At 37.5% G+C, this 12,681-nt stretch overlaps 1 protein-coding gene across 4 annotated transcripts in view; it reads left to right on the top strand.

Annotated features, from left to right (window-relative positions):
- The window catches only part of ABCC4 (ATP binding cassette subfamily C member 4 (PEL blood group)), a 141,368-nt gene that overhangs the window by 69,085 nt on the left and 59,602 nt on the right, over positions 1–12,681 (top strand). For all 4 annotated transcript variants that reach the window (XM_062487808.1, XM_062487807.1, XM_062487806.1 and 1 more), the window contains one exon: positions 7,380–7,459. In XM_062487808.1, the coding sequence (XP_062343792.1) occupies positions 7,380–7,459 (80 nt within the window). The remainder of the gene's footprint in view (positions 1–7,379; positions 7,460–12,681) is intronic.

Genomic DNA, 12,681 nt, shown 5'->3' with positions numbered 1-12,681 from the left:
AGTTTGATATTACTCCAGGGATTGGGGTGGTGGGGTTGCAGGTGTCTGCTTCCATTGTCCTTCTAATTATGAACCAGAGAAGTGGTTTTGTACTCAGGTTCTAGCATAAAATTTTTATATATTGCCAGAACTTTCTACTTTTAAATGGTTTTGAATATTCCTTTCACAATCTATTGCAGGGTATGATTGTGGGAATCAATAATTAGAAAATTGCTGATGAATGTATTATCCCACCTCTAGCATACTTTTTAAAATAGGATCACTTTGTTAGCAAGTATAATACATCACCGAAGTTAAATTCTGTTCTGTAAATGTTGTTACATCTGGAATTGTGACCAACTTACATTGTGGTACTTTAAGATTTGCCAAGAAAGCAATTTCAGAAAGAAAGAAAGTTACACTTCCCCCCCTTCCTCCACACAATCAAGAAGTTTTTCCTTTGTGTGCTTGTGTTTTTAATGCAGACTTTAGATATAATTTCTGCATTGTATCTTATGTGAGGAGGCTTTGACTGGTGATAACAAATATTAATGCACATGCTCTTCTGAGTACACCCAGGAAAAAGGACAAATCAACTGTACCCCATAAATTACCAAAGAGAGAAAAAAATTGTATAGAGCATTGACCTGTTTTGGTTTGCCACAGTGGGGTAATTCCAATCAGTGGTTTGTATGGACCAGAAAGCTCCAGATACAACTTTACAGTTAGGATCAATGTATTCAGAATAGGTAATGTAGATGTCTCCATCAGCAGTAAAAATAAAAATTAATTTCCAAAAAAGCCTGTTTTCCGTTCTTATCTTTATCATACTTATTCTTCTTCCTTTAAATCCTACACTTAAAAATAAGATCAAACACAGTGTTCGCGTTTTCTTCTCATTTCCTAACTGTTTTGTTGTTTGACAGCATTTGTGTAAAAAGTCCTTTTCAAGTAGTAAATTAATTTGGATAGAAGGCTTCCCACCTGAATTCATTACATGCTGGCTGCTTAGATAAATGGATATTATGATCTCAGCATATTTCGGCCCAGCACCACTGTGCCTATTTGCAAATGTCTAAGAAAGTGATAATATTCCTATCAGTTTCAGACTGCTAAAGAAAAAAACGGGGTAGATTTTCTTATTTATATTTATAGGATGCCTGTGGGGAAGACAGCAATGTTGTATATGGCAGTTTGTGTGGACATGTGGTGCTAAACATATATTAAAAAAAGATAACAGACCTTTTGACGTTTCTTTGTAGAAATATGGAAGAAAAACCAGAGTAGATCAGTAATTGACAGCTATACAGGAGATGCATTTCCAGATTTTTTTCTGAATAAATATTTCACAAACTTACAATTCCTTTCAAAGTCGGTAATCCATCTTTAATTATTTTGTTGATTTCATAGTTATATTTTACAAGGTTGATGTAATGTCTGCTTCCTGCCAACATTTGATATGGACAATCCACTTTGTCATGAAACGGCAGGCTGCTTGTAGGCTTTTTTTTGTTTTTTTTTGTTTTTTTTTTTTTTTTGTTTTTTTTTTAGGGGTGTGTATGTTTGTGTATGTGAACTGAGCATGGGTAAAGGTTTATCAGTTGCTGAATGCCACAGCTTAACAGCAAGATACATGGGGAGCTACCAATTTATACCACGGACAGAATGGGAAGCATATTCAGTGGATGGGTGGTTAAATGTACCTGGTTCTGTACAGCTATTTCTTCTATTCCTACTTTTTGGGTGCGCCTTCATTGCCCCACGTACACTTGAGAGCATTATTTTGCTACCAGGTGTCCATTTGAAAAGGTTTTGGTGTGCCAGGCTGTAACTGGAGTGCACGATTCCTCTCCTTGGGGTCAGGAAGCCCAGGCTGTGCTGTGTCACATTGGTGGCACCCAGCCATGGTGCCAAGGTGTCAGGGGGGTGGGGGACACGAGGGGCTTCTGCTCACGCAGCAAAGTCAGCAGCTTTTGAGATTGTCTGACTTGTATCTATCCAAAGGTTGTCTGTCCTAAGCCAGGTGAGCATCTCCTTGGCATGACATACCTTCAAGCAAGTGTGCAATCCTAGTTGGGGTTGTTTATGTTTAGTTACACATAAATGACTAAGTACCTTCTTGAATCTATTTTTAGCACTGCAGGCTGCCTTTAGACAGGTTTCTGTGAGTTTGCAGCAAGGAGCAGAAGAGAATGTAACTTCTTTCCCATGGAGGCTGGGCAGTGAGGGTGTTCTGGTGTCACTGTTTCAGAGTAGCTTAAGAGATTTTGATTTTTTTTTTTCCCCCTGGTAAGTGCGGTGCATGGATAGGGATAGGTAGGCCAATTGCTATGGAGAAGTTATGGTTACTATGCAAAAAAGTATTTATTACTAACATTTGCATATTGAAATAAAAGGTGTGATGTAATTAAAATTGCCTGCACTGAGGATTAGCCTGATCTCTGAGGGGAAAAACATTCCAAGAGTACACACATATGCACACACAAGTGGCAAAATCTTTCTGTTTGTAGAAGGCTCTTTTCTGAAACCCTTTTTCTTTTCCAAAGAGGCGAATCAATGAAGTAGAGAAGTAGTGACAAGGTATTTCTGCAACATGTGATGAAGCAAGTGGGTACAAAGGTTTTGTAAACTCATTGCAAGGTATAGAAAATCAATGTGCTACTCTATTGTGTTACACAGAAGTATTTCAGTGAATGCCCTGGCCAACAAAGTATACTAGAAGTGCCAAATGCATTTAGAAATAATGTACTCTTGCTCTTAGGGTCGTTGGAATTTAGGTTGCACAACACTGAATACTGTGGATGGCATTTGGCTATTCCAGTGGAGGATCCTAGTTACTTGTTTAAAAAAAAATCCGTTTCTGGTGTTTGCATCTTGAGTGTTGGTTCAGTTTGGATTGTATTTCTTTCATGGTAAAGTATGTATAAACATTTTAAAGAGGTGTGGCACAGTCAAGTGTTTTCATTATTTGTATGATTGGTTTGAACATCTATTCCAAAGTATCAGCAGGCACCTGCAGAAGCAAAGTGGGTTTGTAGCACCTGAACACATTCCGATTCGTGTGGTTAAAGCAGTTTACAGATCAAGGAAGAAAAGAATATCACATGCTGAGGTTTGATGTCTTTTTCACGGAGGACAAAAGAGTTTTGATTCTTTCACTTCAAGTTTAGCCTAACTATTGTGTAGGGGAGGAGGTTTAATGAATCATTGTTTAACTTTGATACTGCCAAATATTTGACCGCTAAATAGTCTGAAATGTGTACATAGCACTTTGGTGACAGACCCTTATTTAACAGTGATTAATTGGCATTGAATAGTTATTTAATTACTTCAGAAGAAATCTAACAACAGTGTGTGTTCTGATTAAGTTATTTGATGTAAAAACAAACATAAGACTGCTGAAGAGAGCACGTCCCCTTCTGCAGCTTGCTGCTAACACTACACACAGCGTGGAAGTCTGAGTGATTGAAATAGCAGATACTATTCACCAGTTTGGATGCTGTTGTAACATTGGCATACTTAATCCTTGATTTCTTGAAAGACTTTTTTTGCTAGTGGTTTGGTGAAATTTGACTTAGAAATTTTAGTATTTTCTTTTTGCTTTTGTTGCCCCTCACTGGGATAACTAAAGGATGGAGGTATTAAGGGAGCTTAAATTTTTTTTGCGAATGGGATATACTGGACTGATCTAAGAACTGTCGTTTCTTGGCATGTATGTGTATCTCAGAGATGCTTACTTGAGGAGTTTGGGGTTTTTGGAAATATGAACTGTGGTGGCAAGGTAATGCTGATAGTCTGTAAGTTTAGGAGAGAAGGGTTTAAAGATTTTGGAGAGAAAACATAATTTTCAGGGTGAAGGGGTGGGTAAGTTGTGCAGCTCCTGCCCTTCTTGAATAGCAGGTGCAATAGTTTCCGTAGTCTGAAGAACCATTCTCAAAAATTAGGCTGGTAAAATCTGGTGGAAGCTATAGTCATAACTGTAAGCATTTTGAGTCCTGACTTCAAATAGGTACTTTTAACTTTTAAGTCTGGAATGTTTTCTCTTTCATGCTTAATAATGCATAAGCAAGTCACTGATTTACTGTGCTTCCAGTAAGTGGAAACAGTTGTTTCTTCATACCTTGTGAAACAGACCTCTTGTACTTGCAGACATCCTTATAAATGAAGCAATTGCTTTGAATGCAATACTGTAATGGCTGTGGGGCATCTTGTGGATATTTCCAAAGCACATCACTTCTGCTTGGAGGTGCATTGCTGCCCCTGCTACATGGTGAAGAAACTTGCTTTAGTGGGTTACAGTAGCTTCCTTCTGTGTAGGGCATGCTGTATAAAATGCCAGTTCAGTTACATCCGTGTGAACTGGACCCGAAATGCATCTCCAGACTTGTATTTTCTCTTCTGCTGTTTCTGAGGTTAATAGAATTGACATACTGCAATGACAAAATAAGGCTAAGGCTTAGGGGTTTGTCACTTGCCTTTAGCTGTAGAAAAGCATTAATGGTCACCAGATAAGCAGCACAGGAGGGCGATACAGTCCTCTTAGCAATAAGCAAAAGGTTTTTCTGGTCTTAATGAATTCAGGTGTCATTTTCCAGAATTTCTGTGTGCAAACACTAAATAGATTAATTTTTCAGTAATTTGAAAATTCAAAAACAATTAAGCTCTGCTATCAGAGGTTCACTTTAATGTTTTTTTTGGGAAGCAACTTCATGCTTCAACTTTGTGATTCATGCTGCCACTGTTTAATTGTATTAGATGGACTGTGAAAGGTTCCAGTTTTCAAGGTTTGTCTTTTTCATATACCATTTCTTTTGCTCACTCAAATTTTAGTCAGTGTCATTTGACAGAATTATTGTATTTACATTTTAAAGAGGATTAGGCAGATTAAAAGATGTTTTCATGTTTTATTGATAACATCAGATTAATTTCCACTTCCCTAGTGGCAGCTCACAGAACTGTCAAAACAGAGGCTATAGAAACATTGTTGCATTTAACAATTTCATAAGGCAGTTGTAAAAAAATGCAGTTTTGGCAATTAATTAGCGGTGTGATTACCTCCGGGAACTGGAGCTGTAGGTGGTGACCTGGAGGAGAGTGAAACCAGGGATTGCTGGGGATGACCTGGGTGGATGAAGTTTTCTGTCCTGACCACATTGTTCAGAGAACTTTGCTGGGAGAAGAGCCTCAGTCACTCTTATATGTGCAGGCATTGCTCAGTTGCTGGAGGTGCCAGTGTTGGGCTGATCTTGCTGTGGCCATGGAAGAGTGGCCACCCTGAGTGACCCTGCTGTGGCCATGGAAGAGTGGCCATCCTGAGTGACCCTGCTGTGGCCATGGAAGAGTGGCCATCCTGAGTGACCCTGCTGTGGCCACCCTGAGTGATCCTGCTGTGGCCATCCTGAGTGATCCTGCTGTGGCCATCCTGAGTGACCTTGCTGCCTCCTGGCAGTGAGGTGGCCATTACGCAATGGCTTCTTATACAAGTCTGAAACCGCTACAAATAAAACTTACTTGGGGTTAAAAGGCAAAGGGTGATTCTTAGGCTGAATTAAGGTGGGGTTTGCTTGCTATGGGAATAATCCTTTGCCCTTGTGTGCAGCTCATTGTTGGTGGGTCTCACAGCTTTTCGTGGAGGGCCTTAGCACTCTCCTTGCTTTGCTCCTTGCTCTGTAAAATGAAGTTAAGTCACTCAGAAGACAAGTGACAAAGCTGCGAACAGATTTCTAATACCCTGAGCCCAATCTGTTATTCCACCTAGTTTTCCTTATCTGCCCTTCCTGGACACACTGCTAAGGAAACCTCTGTCAGCAGGAAGCATTTAACCTCTTCAAATAATTTTCTTTTTTGCCAGTGAAGTCTTGGTTCATTTGAAAATAACCTAGAATGTGATATTTAAGGATATTAAGAAGCCTTAGTGACAGCGTGCATGCAGCATGTGCTTGATCACTCTTCTGTGACCAGTCTCCCTGTAAGAAAATCATGGGAAAAAGGTTTTAAAAAAATGGCCTTGGACTTCCTTCTGATGTGTCTAGCCTGATAGAAGTAAAAGGGAACATCCCCCCATGCTATTCTCAGTAGAAAAATATGAAAGAGATTTTTCTGAGTTTTGTGCTGCTGTATATACCCTTCCTCTCTGTGTGCAAAGCCTAAAACCAGGATGAATTCTGCTGTTGGCTGCCTAAAGTAACTGCTTTGGGTATTGAAGTACTGTAGATCAAGCTGTTTGCCACCAGTATCTCTCTTGGGAGTCATGTCCCAGACCTGAGGATAGGATGTTTTCTGTATTGTTTGGTGTGGAACAGAATTTCCCTTAAAAAAGAAGTGAATGAAAAAGAGATGTGAGCAGAAAACCAGCATGATGGTTGCTACAGAAGTTACTTCAGAATCCCTTATCTCTAAATTACGTGCACTCTGTGGAAACTTTAAACTTGCTTTCAGTTTAATGAGCTCCTTTGAAAAGGAAAAAAAAAAGTCTTTTGTTGCCAGTGCAGCGAATATGTTTGTACCAGTTAAAAGTATAATTGAATCAAGATATATGCAGATAACAAAGCAATGTGAATGCATGTATGGGCATCACACACCTTAGAAAGGCCAGATTCCCACCCCTGGTTTCGTTTCTTTCCTGGTGAGTAGAGATACTGATTAATAGAGAAAGATACTAATCCACTTATGGGTGGCAGCACTGTGACTTTAATTATTAAAGGAGTCCTGATATAACTGATTTTTTTTCACTCAAGTAGAACTTGGGAAAATAGAGAAATGTAAATGCTTCACTGACAGCAGATTAAAAATCATTTTATTAGCTTTAATAAAGATCAGTATTGTCAAGGTTTTGAATGAGTGTAAATGTAAGGCTGCATGAACGCAAATCTATCTCAGATTTTATTTTAGAAACGCCTACAATTTGAATTCATGTATAATATTGAAGGGTGATAACAGAATTGCTAAAAAAGATCAGTTAGATCAGCTATGAACTATCTGAGACATGCATGCACTAGAGAGTTTCAGTCAAGGATAGGAGCAGATTTTGGCTAATGTTGCTTGATGTAACTTGCATTAAGTTGTCTGAACTGTAAACCTTTACCTGCACATGTTAAGCATATAAAGCATGTGTGTTTCATGTGTTAAATTCTGTTGAAATGTTATCTTCAAAGCCTATTTAAAATTTTTTCTAGCTGTTCAGGTAAAGGTGTTATATTTGGGTAGAAGACATTTTAAAAAACCCTCTTCTTCAAAATATATTGTAGTGGTTGTAGAAGATTCCTTTCATGGGAATCTTTTTTTTTTTTTTAAGAGTCCATCTGTTTCCTTTTAATTGTTATTAAAATGGTAAAATGTGGATCCTTTCAGGAATTATATTTATTTCCCTTTTGTTTTTCTTCTCAACCCTCTGTCTATAGGAAGAATCTTAAATCGTTTCTCCAAAGATATCGGCCACTTGGATGACTTGCTTCCATTGACGTTCTTGGACTTCTTGCAGGTAATTCAGTTGCTGCTGTCAAAGACTTCTGCACTGCATTCTGCATTTAGATTCCTGTATGCTTTGCTGAAGATCAGCTATTTGTCACAGATGTAGCTGAGTTGAATGAAAGTACTTGTTTGTGAAAGAAAGGTGCGGTTGAAATTTAACGTGTCGGTGAAAAGCTAACATGAGTAATAACTGGCAGGTAGGAGTGGCTCTACACAGCTTGCTATTATGTCAGGATTTGAGCTCATAGTAGCTACATGCTTGGTAAATTGCTCCTGATTTGCCTCCAAGCAATCTGGCAAGCTTATTGCTGTTATAAGAAATATGTCCATAGTAAAGAAACAATCAGCTCACATGAAAAGATAGCGCAGATTAACCTAATTACATGTCTACTTCCACAAAGAATCAAATGCTTACCACACCATTTTGGATTAAAATAGGTGTGGCTATTTACAAAGAAAAGATTAGTAGTAATAGGGTGAATATAATAGCCTTAATAGGAACAAGTGAAATAAGTTACTGCAGAAAAGAAATATGGACAAAGCATTGAGATTTTGATGATGATGAAATGATAAAGGATTATGTATGATATCAAGGTAATTTTTCTGTTGCAATTGCTATTAATCTTTCTCGTAAAAAATTGCAGGAGGATAAATCTGAGAAAGAATGATTGTGCTGTATGAAAATAAAATGAATCACAGAATCCACAGAATTGTGGAGGCTAGATAAAAAGGACTTAGTGGATTATCTGGATCCACTTAGTGGATCACACCTGTCATGCTGAGGTCAGAAATGTTTCTTAAGGTGCTATTGCTAGCTTTGCTTTATCTCTTAAAGATAAGTTATTCAGGATCTTATTTAAAAATAAAACTAAAGACATTTCAGGTTGAGTAGTTTAATCTTGTTGCTCATGCTGAACTTTTGAAAATAGGGGGAAAAATTATTCCAAGGAGTAAAAATGCCTATTAAGTTTTTTTTGTAGTTCAGTGAAGTAGCTGAAATTGAGGTGTATGTTTTGCTTTTCAGATTTTTTCAGTGCCATTTTAAAGTGTCATTTTGGGGAAGAAAGGAATGTGGTGTATTTTACCTATCAATTACAGCAGTTGGGTTTTTTTTGTGAGCTAGGGAGTTGCTTACAATGAACATTAGGATTTTTAATTCATGTCCACTTAATTAAATTCAATTTAAATTAATTTGAATTCTTCTTGAAAGTACAGTGGTTTTTTAATAAAAAAATTAATTTTTTACTATTTATACAGATTCCAAGTCTTTTTCAGTCTCATTAACTCTCTTACTAGAAAGAATATCTTATTTTTTATTTCAGCAGTCTTGAGACTATGCATATGTGCCTTTCTTTTTGACTGGAAGTTCAGTTTGTCCTGCAGTCTTTATCCTCTTCTCTTAGCTTATGGTTTGCATCCACAAAGTCAAACCCATCTGTCCTGCAGAGTGTGCTTGTCCATTGGCCCGGAGGGGTTTATATGTGCATTAGTGTGTCCCCTTTACAGCAGACTGCACTGCTTGTGTGCATATGAATGGCCATACTGATCATGGCCAGAGCATCCTCTGGGTCCTGTGGCCCTGAGATAAAATGATTAACCATTTTCTTCAGCTCTGTGCATTTACAATAATAATGTGAGAGTTGTGTTGCAAGACCACTTGCATGGTGGTTTTATAGCAAGAAGCTGAGTGGGTGTTTTGCATGCCCTGGCATGTGGTTTAAAGGCATGTGGAGTTGTCTGAGGATGCAAAATTTGCTGGGAAAATGTTGCAGAAGTCTTCAAAAGCAGAGGGAGGCACAATTGGTGTGATCTTGTCCATACTTCCTTTTGGGAGCAGACCCTGAAGCAAACTGTCTTGAGAATTGCACTGTCTTACTTTTGATGGAGCAAACTGATCTGCTTCAAAAGAAAACTGAGAGAGTGTCAACCCTGTGTGCATGGCATGTGGTGCAGAGGACTGAACCATCTACCAGCACATTGGAAAACCAGTGTATAGATCCTTTAGGTAGTGTGTGCTTTCTGAAACTGAACTGTTCTGGAATGAAAGAGTGAAGGCTGCTTCTCTAGATGTAATTGTTTTCTTCTTTCAAGCTCCTACTGTAAATGACATTTGGTAAATATTTTCCTTCATCTTTATTAATTTATGTGTTTTTTAAATTGGCTATTGAATTATTTGTCAAATTCTGGAGTTAGTTTTTGTTGGTTTTTTTTAGTGAAAAGTTTTTGCTTTCCAAAAAACAAAGTAGATTTTACAAGTCCAGTACACTATTAAAAAGACACCATGTTTCAAAGCCTGCCTGCTCTACTTGGCATTAGAAAAGAAAATTTAGGATCTTAGTGTTGATTAATAGTGCACTGCTATCCATAAGAAAAAAAAAATTCTTCTTGGCAGTTTTTCTAAAATTTACTCTTCTTGATCAGCAGGCTTCATGTTTAGTGGATGCTTTTGAAATTCAAGAGCAATGATGTATTTATTTCTGGTGAAGCAGAGATTTTTACAAAGGATAACTGTTATCAATTATGATAGAGGTCTTTTGTCACTTGTTTTGTTTGCAGGTGTCTTTTGTAACACTTCTTATAATCCTTTCAGGAAGAAATATTTTCTCCTTTCTAAAAACAGTATTAGCTGGATATAAAAGCTCTGATCCCAGCCATTATTGTTGATTCTTTGAGAGACATTTCCCAACATTCATTGTTTAAATGGTTGTCAGGAGGAATCAAGTGAAACTTAATAAACAATGCAGTAACTGGTTCATCTTACTTTGTGTGTAGAAGCTTTTCTTGAGCGGATTTGCATTGAAGAAGTGGTTGTTTTTCAGAGTTCTTGCTAGAATCATTGTGAAGCATTCCACCCTTTTACTGTATTGCCAAGTGAGTGTATAATTTCAGCACAAATAAATACAATGTGATTGGACACTCAAGAACTACAGTATGAACCAATTTAAGTACCAATAAATAAATAATTAAGTGCTGCCTATTAGTTTCAAGAATTTTGTAATTATACAAAATACAGATTTTTAAGCAATGCTAAAAATTGATAATATTCTTTTTGGAGTATGTAATAAGATTTATACACTGCACTACAGCCATAATGAGCATTATTAGTCTAGACAGCTATACTGGATGAAAATTAAGTCTTTGAATAGAAAGAGTTTAAATTTTTACATCTCCCATTGAGTTAAGGAGAATAAAGACTCTCTTCAAGGCAGTGGATAGTCTCTGTATACTTCCTTGTTAAAGCAGGGATGAAATGTATGTGCAAAATGCGTCATGAACCTTGTGTATTATTTTGAAAATCTAGTTGGATTTTGCAAAACCATTGTTTTGTAATATCTCCCAAAGCAGCAACTCTCATTGCATTAAAAATTTTCTGTCATCTTTTCATTCTTTGGTTTGAAGTGCACCAAAATACAACATACCTGTCTTGAGAGATTGAAGGCAAGAGAAGCAGTCCTCACTAGAAGGCAGTAATTTTTTTTTCTTCTTATGAATTTTAGCAGCATATGAGACATCTCATGTTAGTGCAGCTGACTGTGTTTTGTGGAAATTACTGCTGTATCCACAAGGTTTATGAATTAAAAAGAAGTCTCTTTTATGAGAATGTGTTCATGGCTGTGTTTGACTACATGGCTGCAACAGAACTCGGTGGGTAGATGTGAAGTAGAACAACTGAGAAGAAACTAAAGAATAAACATTAGGCACTTCAGCTAAGATATGCTTAATGGTGTGTTTAGAGTCCAGAAGCTCATTTAGGTTAAAAAACAAAATAAACCCACTTTAAAATCTGCAGTGTAAGCCTGGGCCTTATCTTCTGTAATGAATTCTGGCTGACCACAAGGTTCCATGCCAGTTCTTCTAAAAAATTGAAATAGAAAGCACTGTTCACTGTGACATTTGTTATTTCTACCAAATATGGCATTAAATTAATTTGTAAAATGAGGTAGTAATCAATGTTTGTAGGTTGATTAAGATAGTCAAAAAGCTGAACCAACTTGTTTGATGAAGATGGTGGAGTTCTGGCTATTTTTTTTTTTTTTTGTGAGCTTACATATTTTTAATTATTGTTAGCCTCCTTAGCCTCAGTCTACATCTCGTTTTCTTTTTCTTAACCGGAATTATGTGGTTTTGGCAGCTGTTCTCCAACTAAGTTACAGTCTCCTCAGGTAAAGGACAACTCATGTGAAGGCCATTACAGTGCTTTAAAACTTTCTGAGAGGATTTAAACATCTACCTAATTCAGATGTAAATGTCATGCCTTAACCTCTGTGGGAGTGTAAGGTTCTGTTGATGTGGACTTCACTGGTAGGTGCAGGGTCTGTCGTTTAAAATCACAGGCTCACAAGCTGCTTTGGGTTGGAGAGGACCTCGAAGACCATCTGGTTCCAAACTCCCAGCCAGGGACAGGGACAGTTTTTACTAGACCAGCTTGCTCAAGGCCTCATTCAACCTGGCCTTGGACACTTCCAGGGATGAGGCATCCACAGCTTCTCTGGGCAATGTGTAGCTCAATGCAGCACTAATAAAACACAATGCACTAATTGGGGAAAAGGTCAGCCAAGAAATAGAAATTTGATGGGGTATTAGGAATTAAAATTAATGATGGGGTATTAGGAATTAAGAATACAATATATTTAATAGTGGTTTATGCACATTAGCTCAGTTATTCCTAAGTGGCCAGTATTTTGGATGCTGTATTTTTGAGAGCTCATCAAAGGCTGAATCATATTCTGACTCAAGACAGATCTGCAGAGGCTTAACATCTTTAAACTCTGATCTCAAACTTTGCCAGATGAGTACCCAAACTGATAAACTACTGCTTGGAAATTATGTCTGTAAACTGATTGAGTACATAGGATGGTGAAATGTATTTCAGATTTTTGGTTTTGTAAATTATTCTGGTGGGTGAATTTTAAAGGAATGGTTTTCTCTGTGGCTTCTTGCCCATGTAATTTTTCAGTGATCTTACTACTTGTTAAGAGTTGATTTTCTGCTTTAGTTTCAAGTGAATTTGAGTAATTAATGTGATGGCGCCTTCATTTTGATTTTTTACCCTGTGTTAGATTGAGGCAGGGGTAAAAAAATCATGATCTGTTTTGTTTCTGGAGAACGCTGTGAACATGTGAACTATCTGCAGCTGCCCTTGAAAAAGGGCAGTGATTTATTGAGGAAAACTGGATTGCAAAACCTTTTTCCTCCCCAAAATCAACAGCTTGACTGAGTTTAAATAACTGA

Source organism: Cinclus cinclus, chromosome 2 (genome assembly GCF_963662255.1).
Source record: "Cinclus cinclus chromosome 2, bCinCin1.1, whole genome shotgun sequence".
NCBI classification, from domain to species: domain Eukaryota; kingdom Metazoa; phylum Chordata; class Aves; order Passeriformes; family Cinclidae; genus Cinclus; species Cinclus cinclus.
Note: the sequence above shows the minus strand (reverse complement) of the source record. Positions and strands in the feature narration are given on the sequence as shown.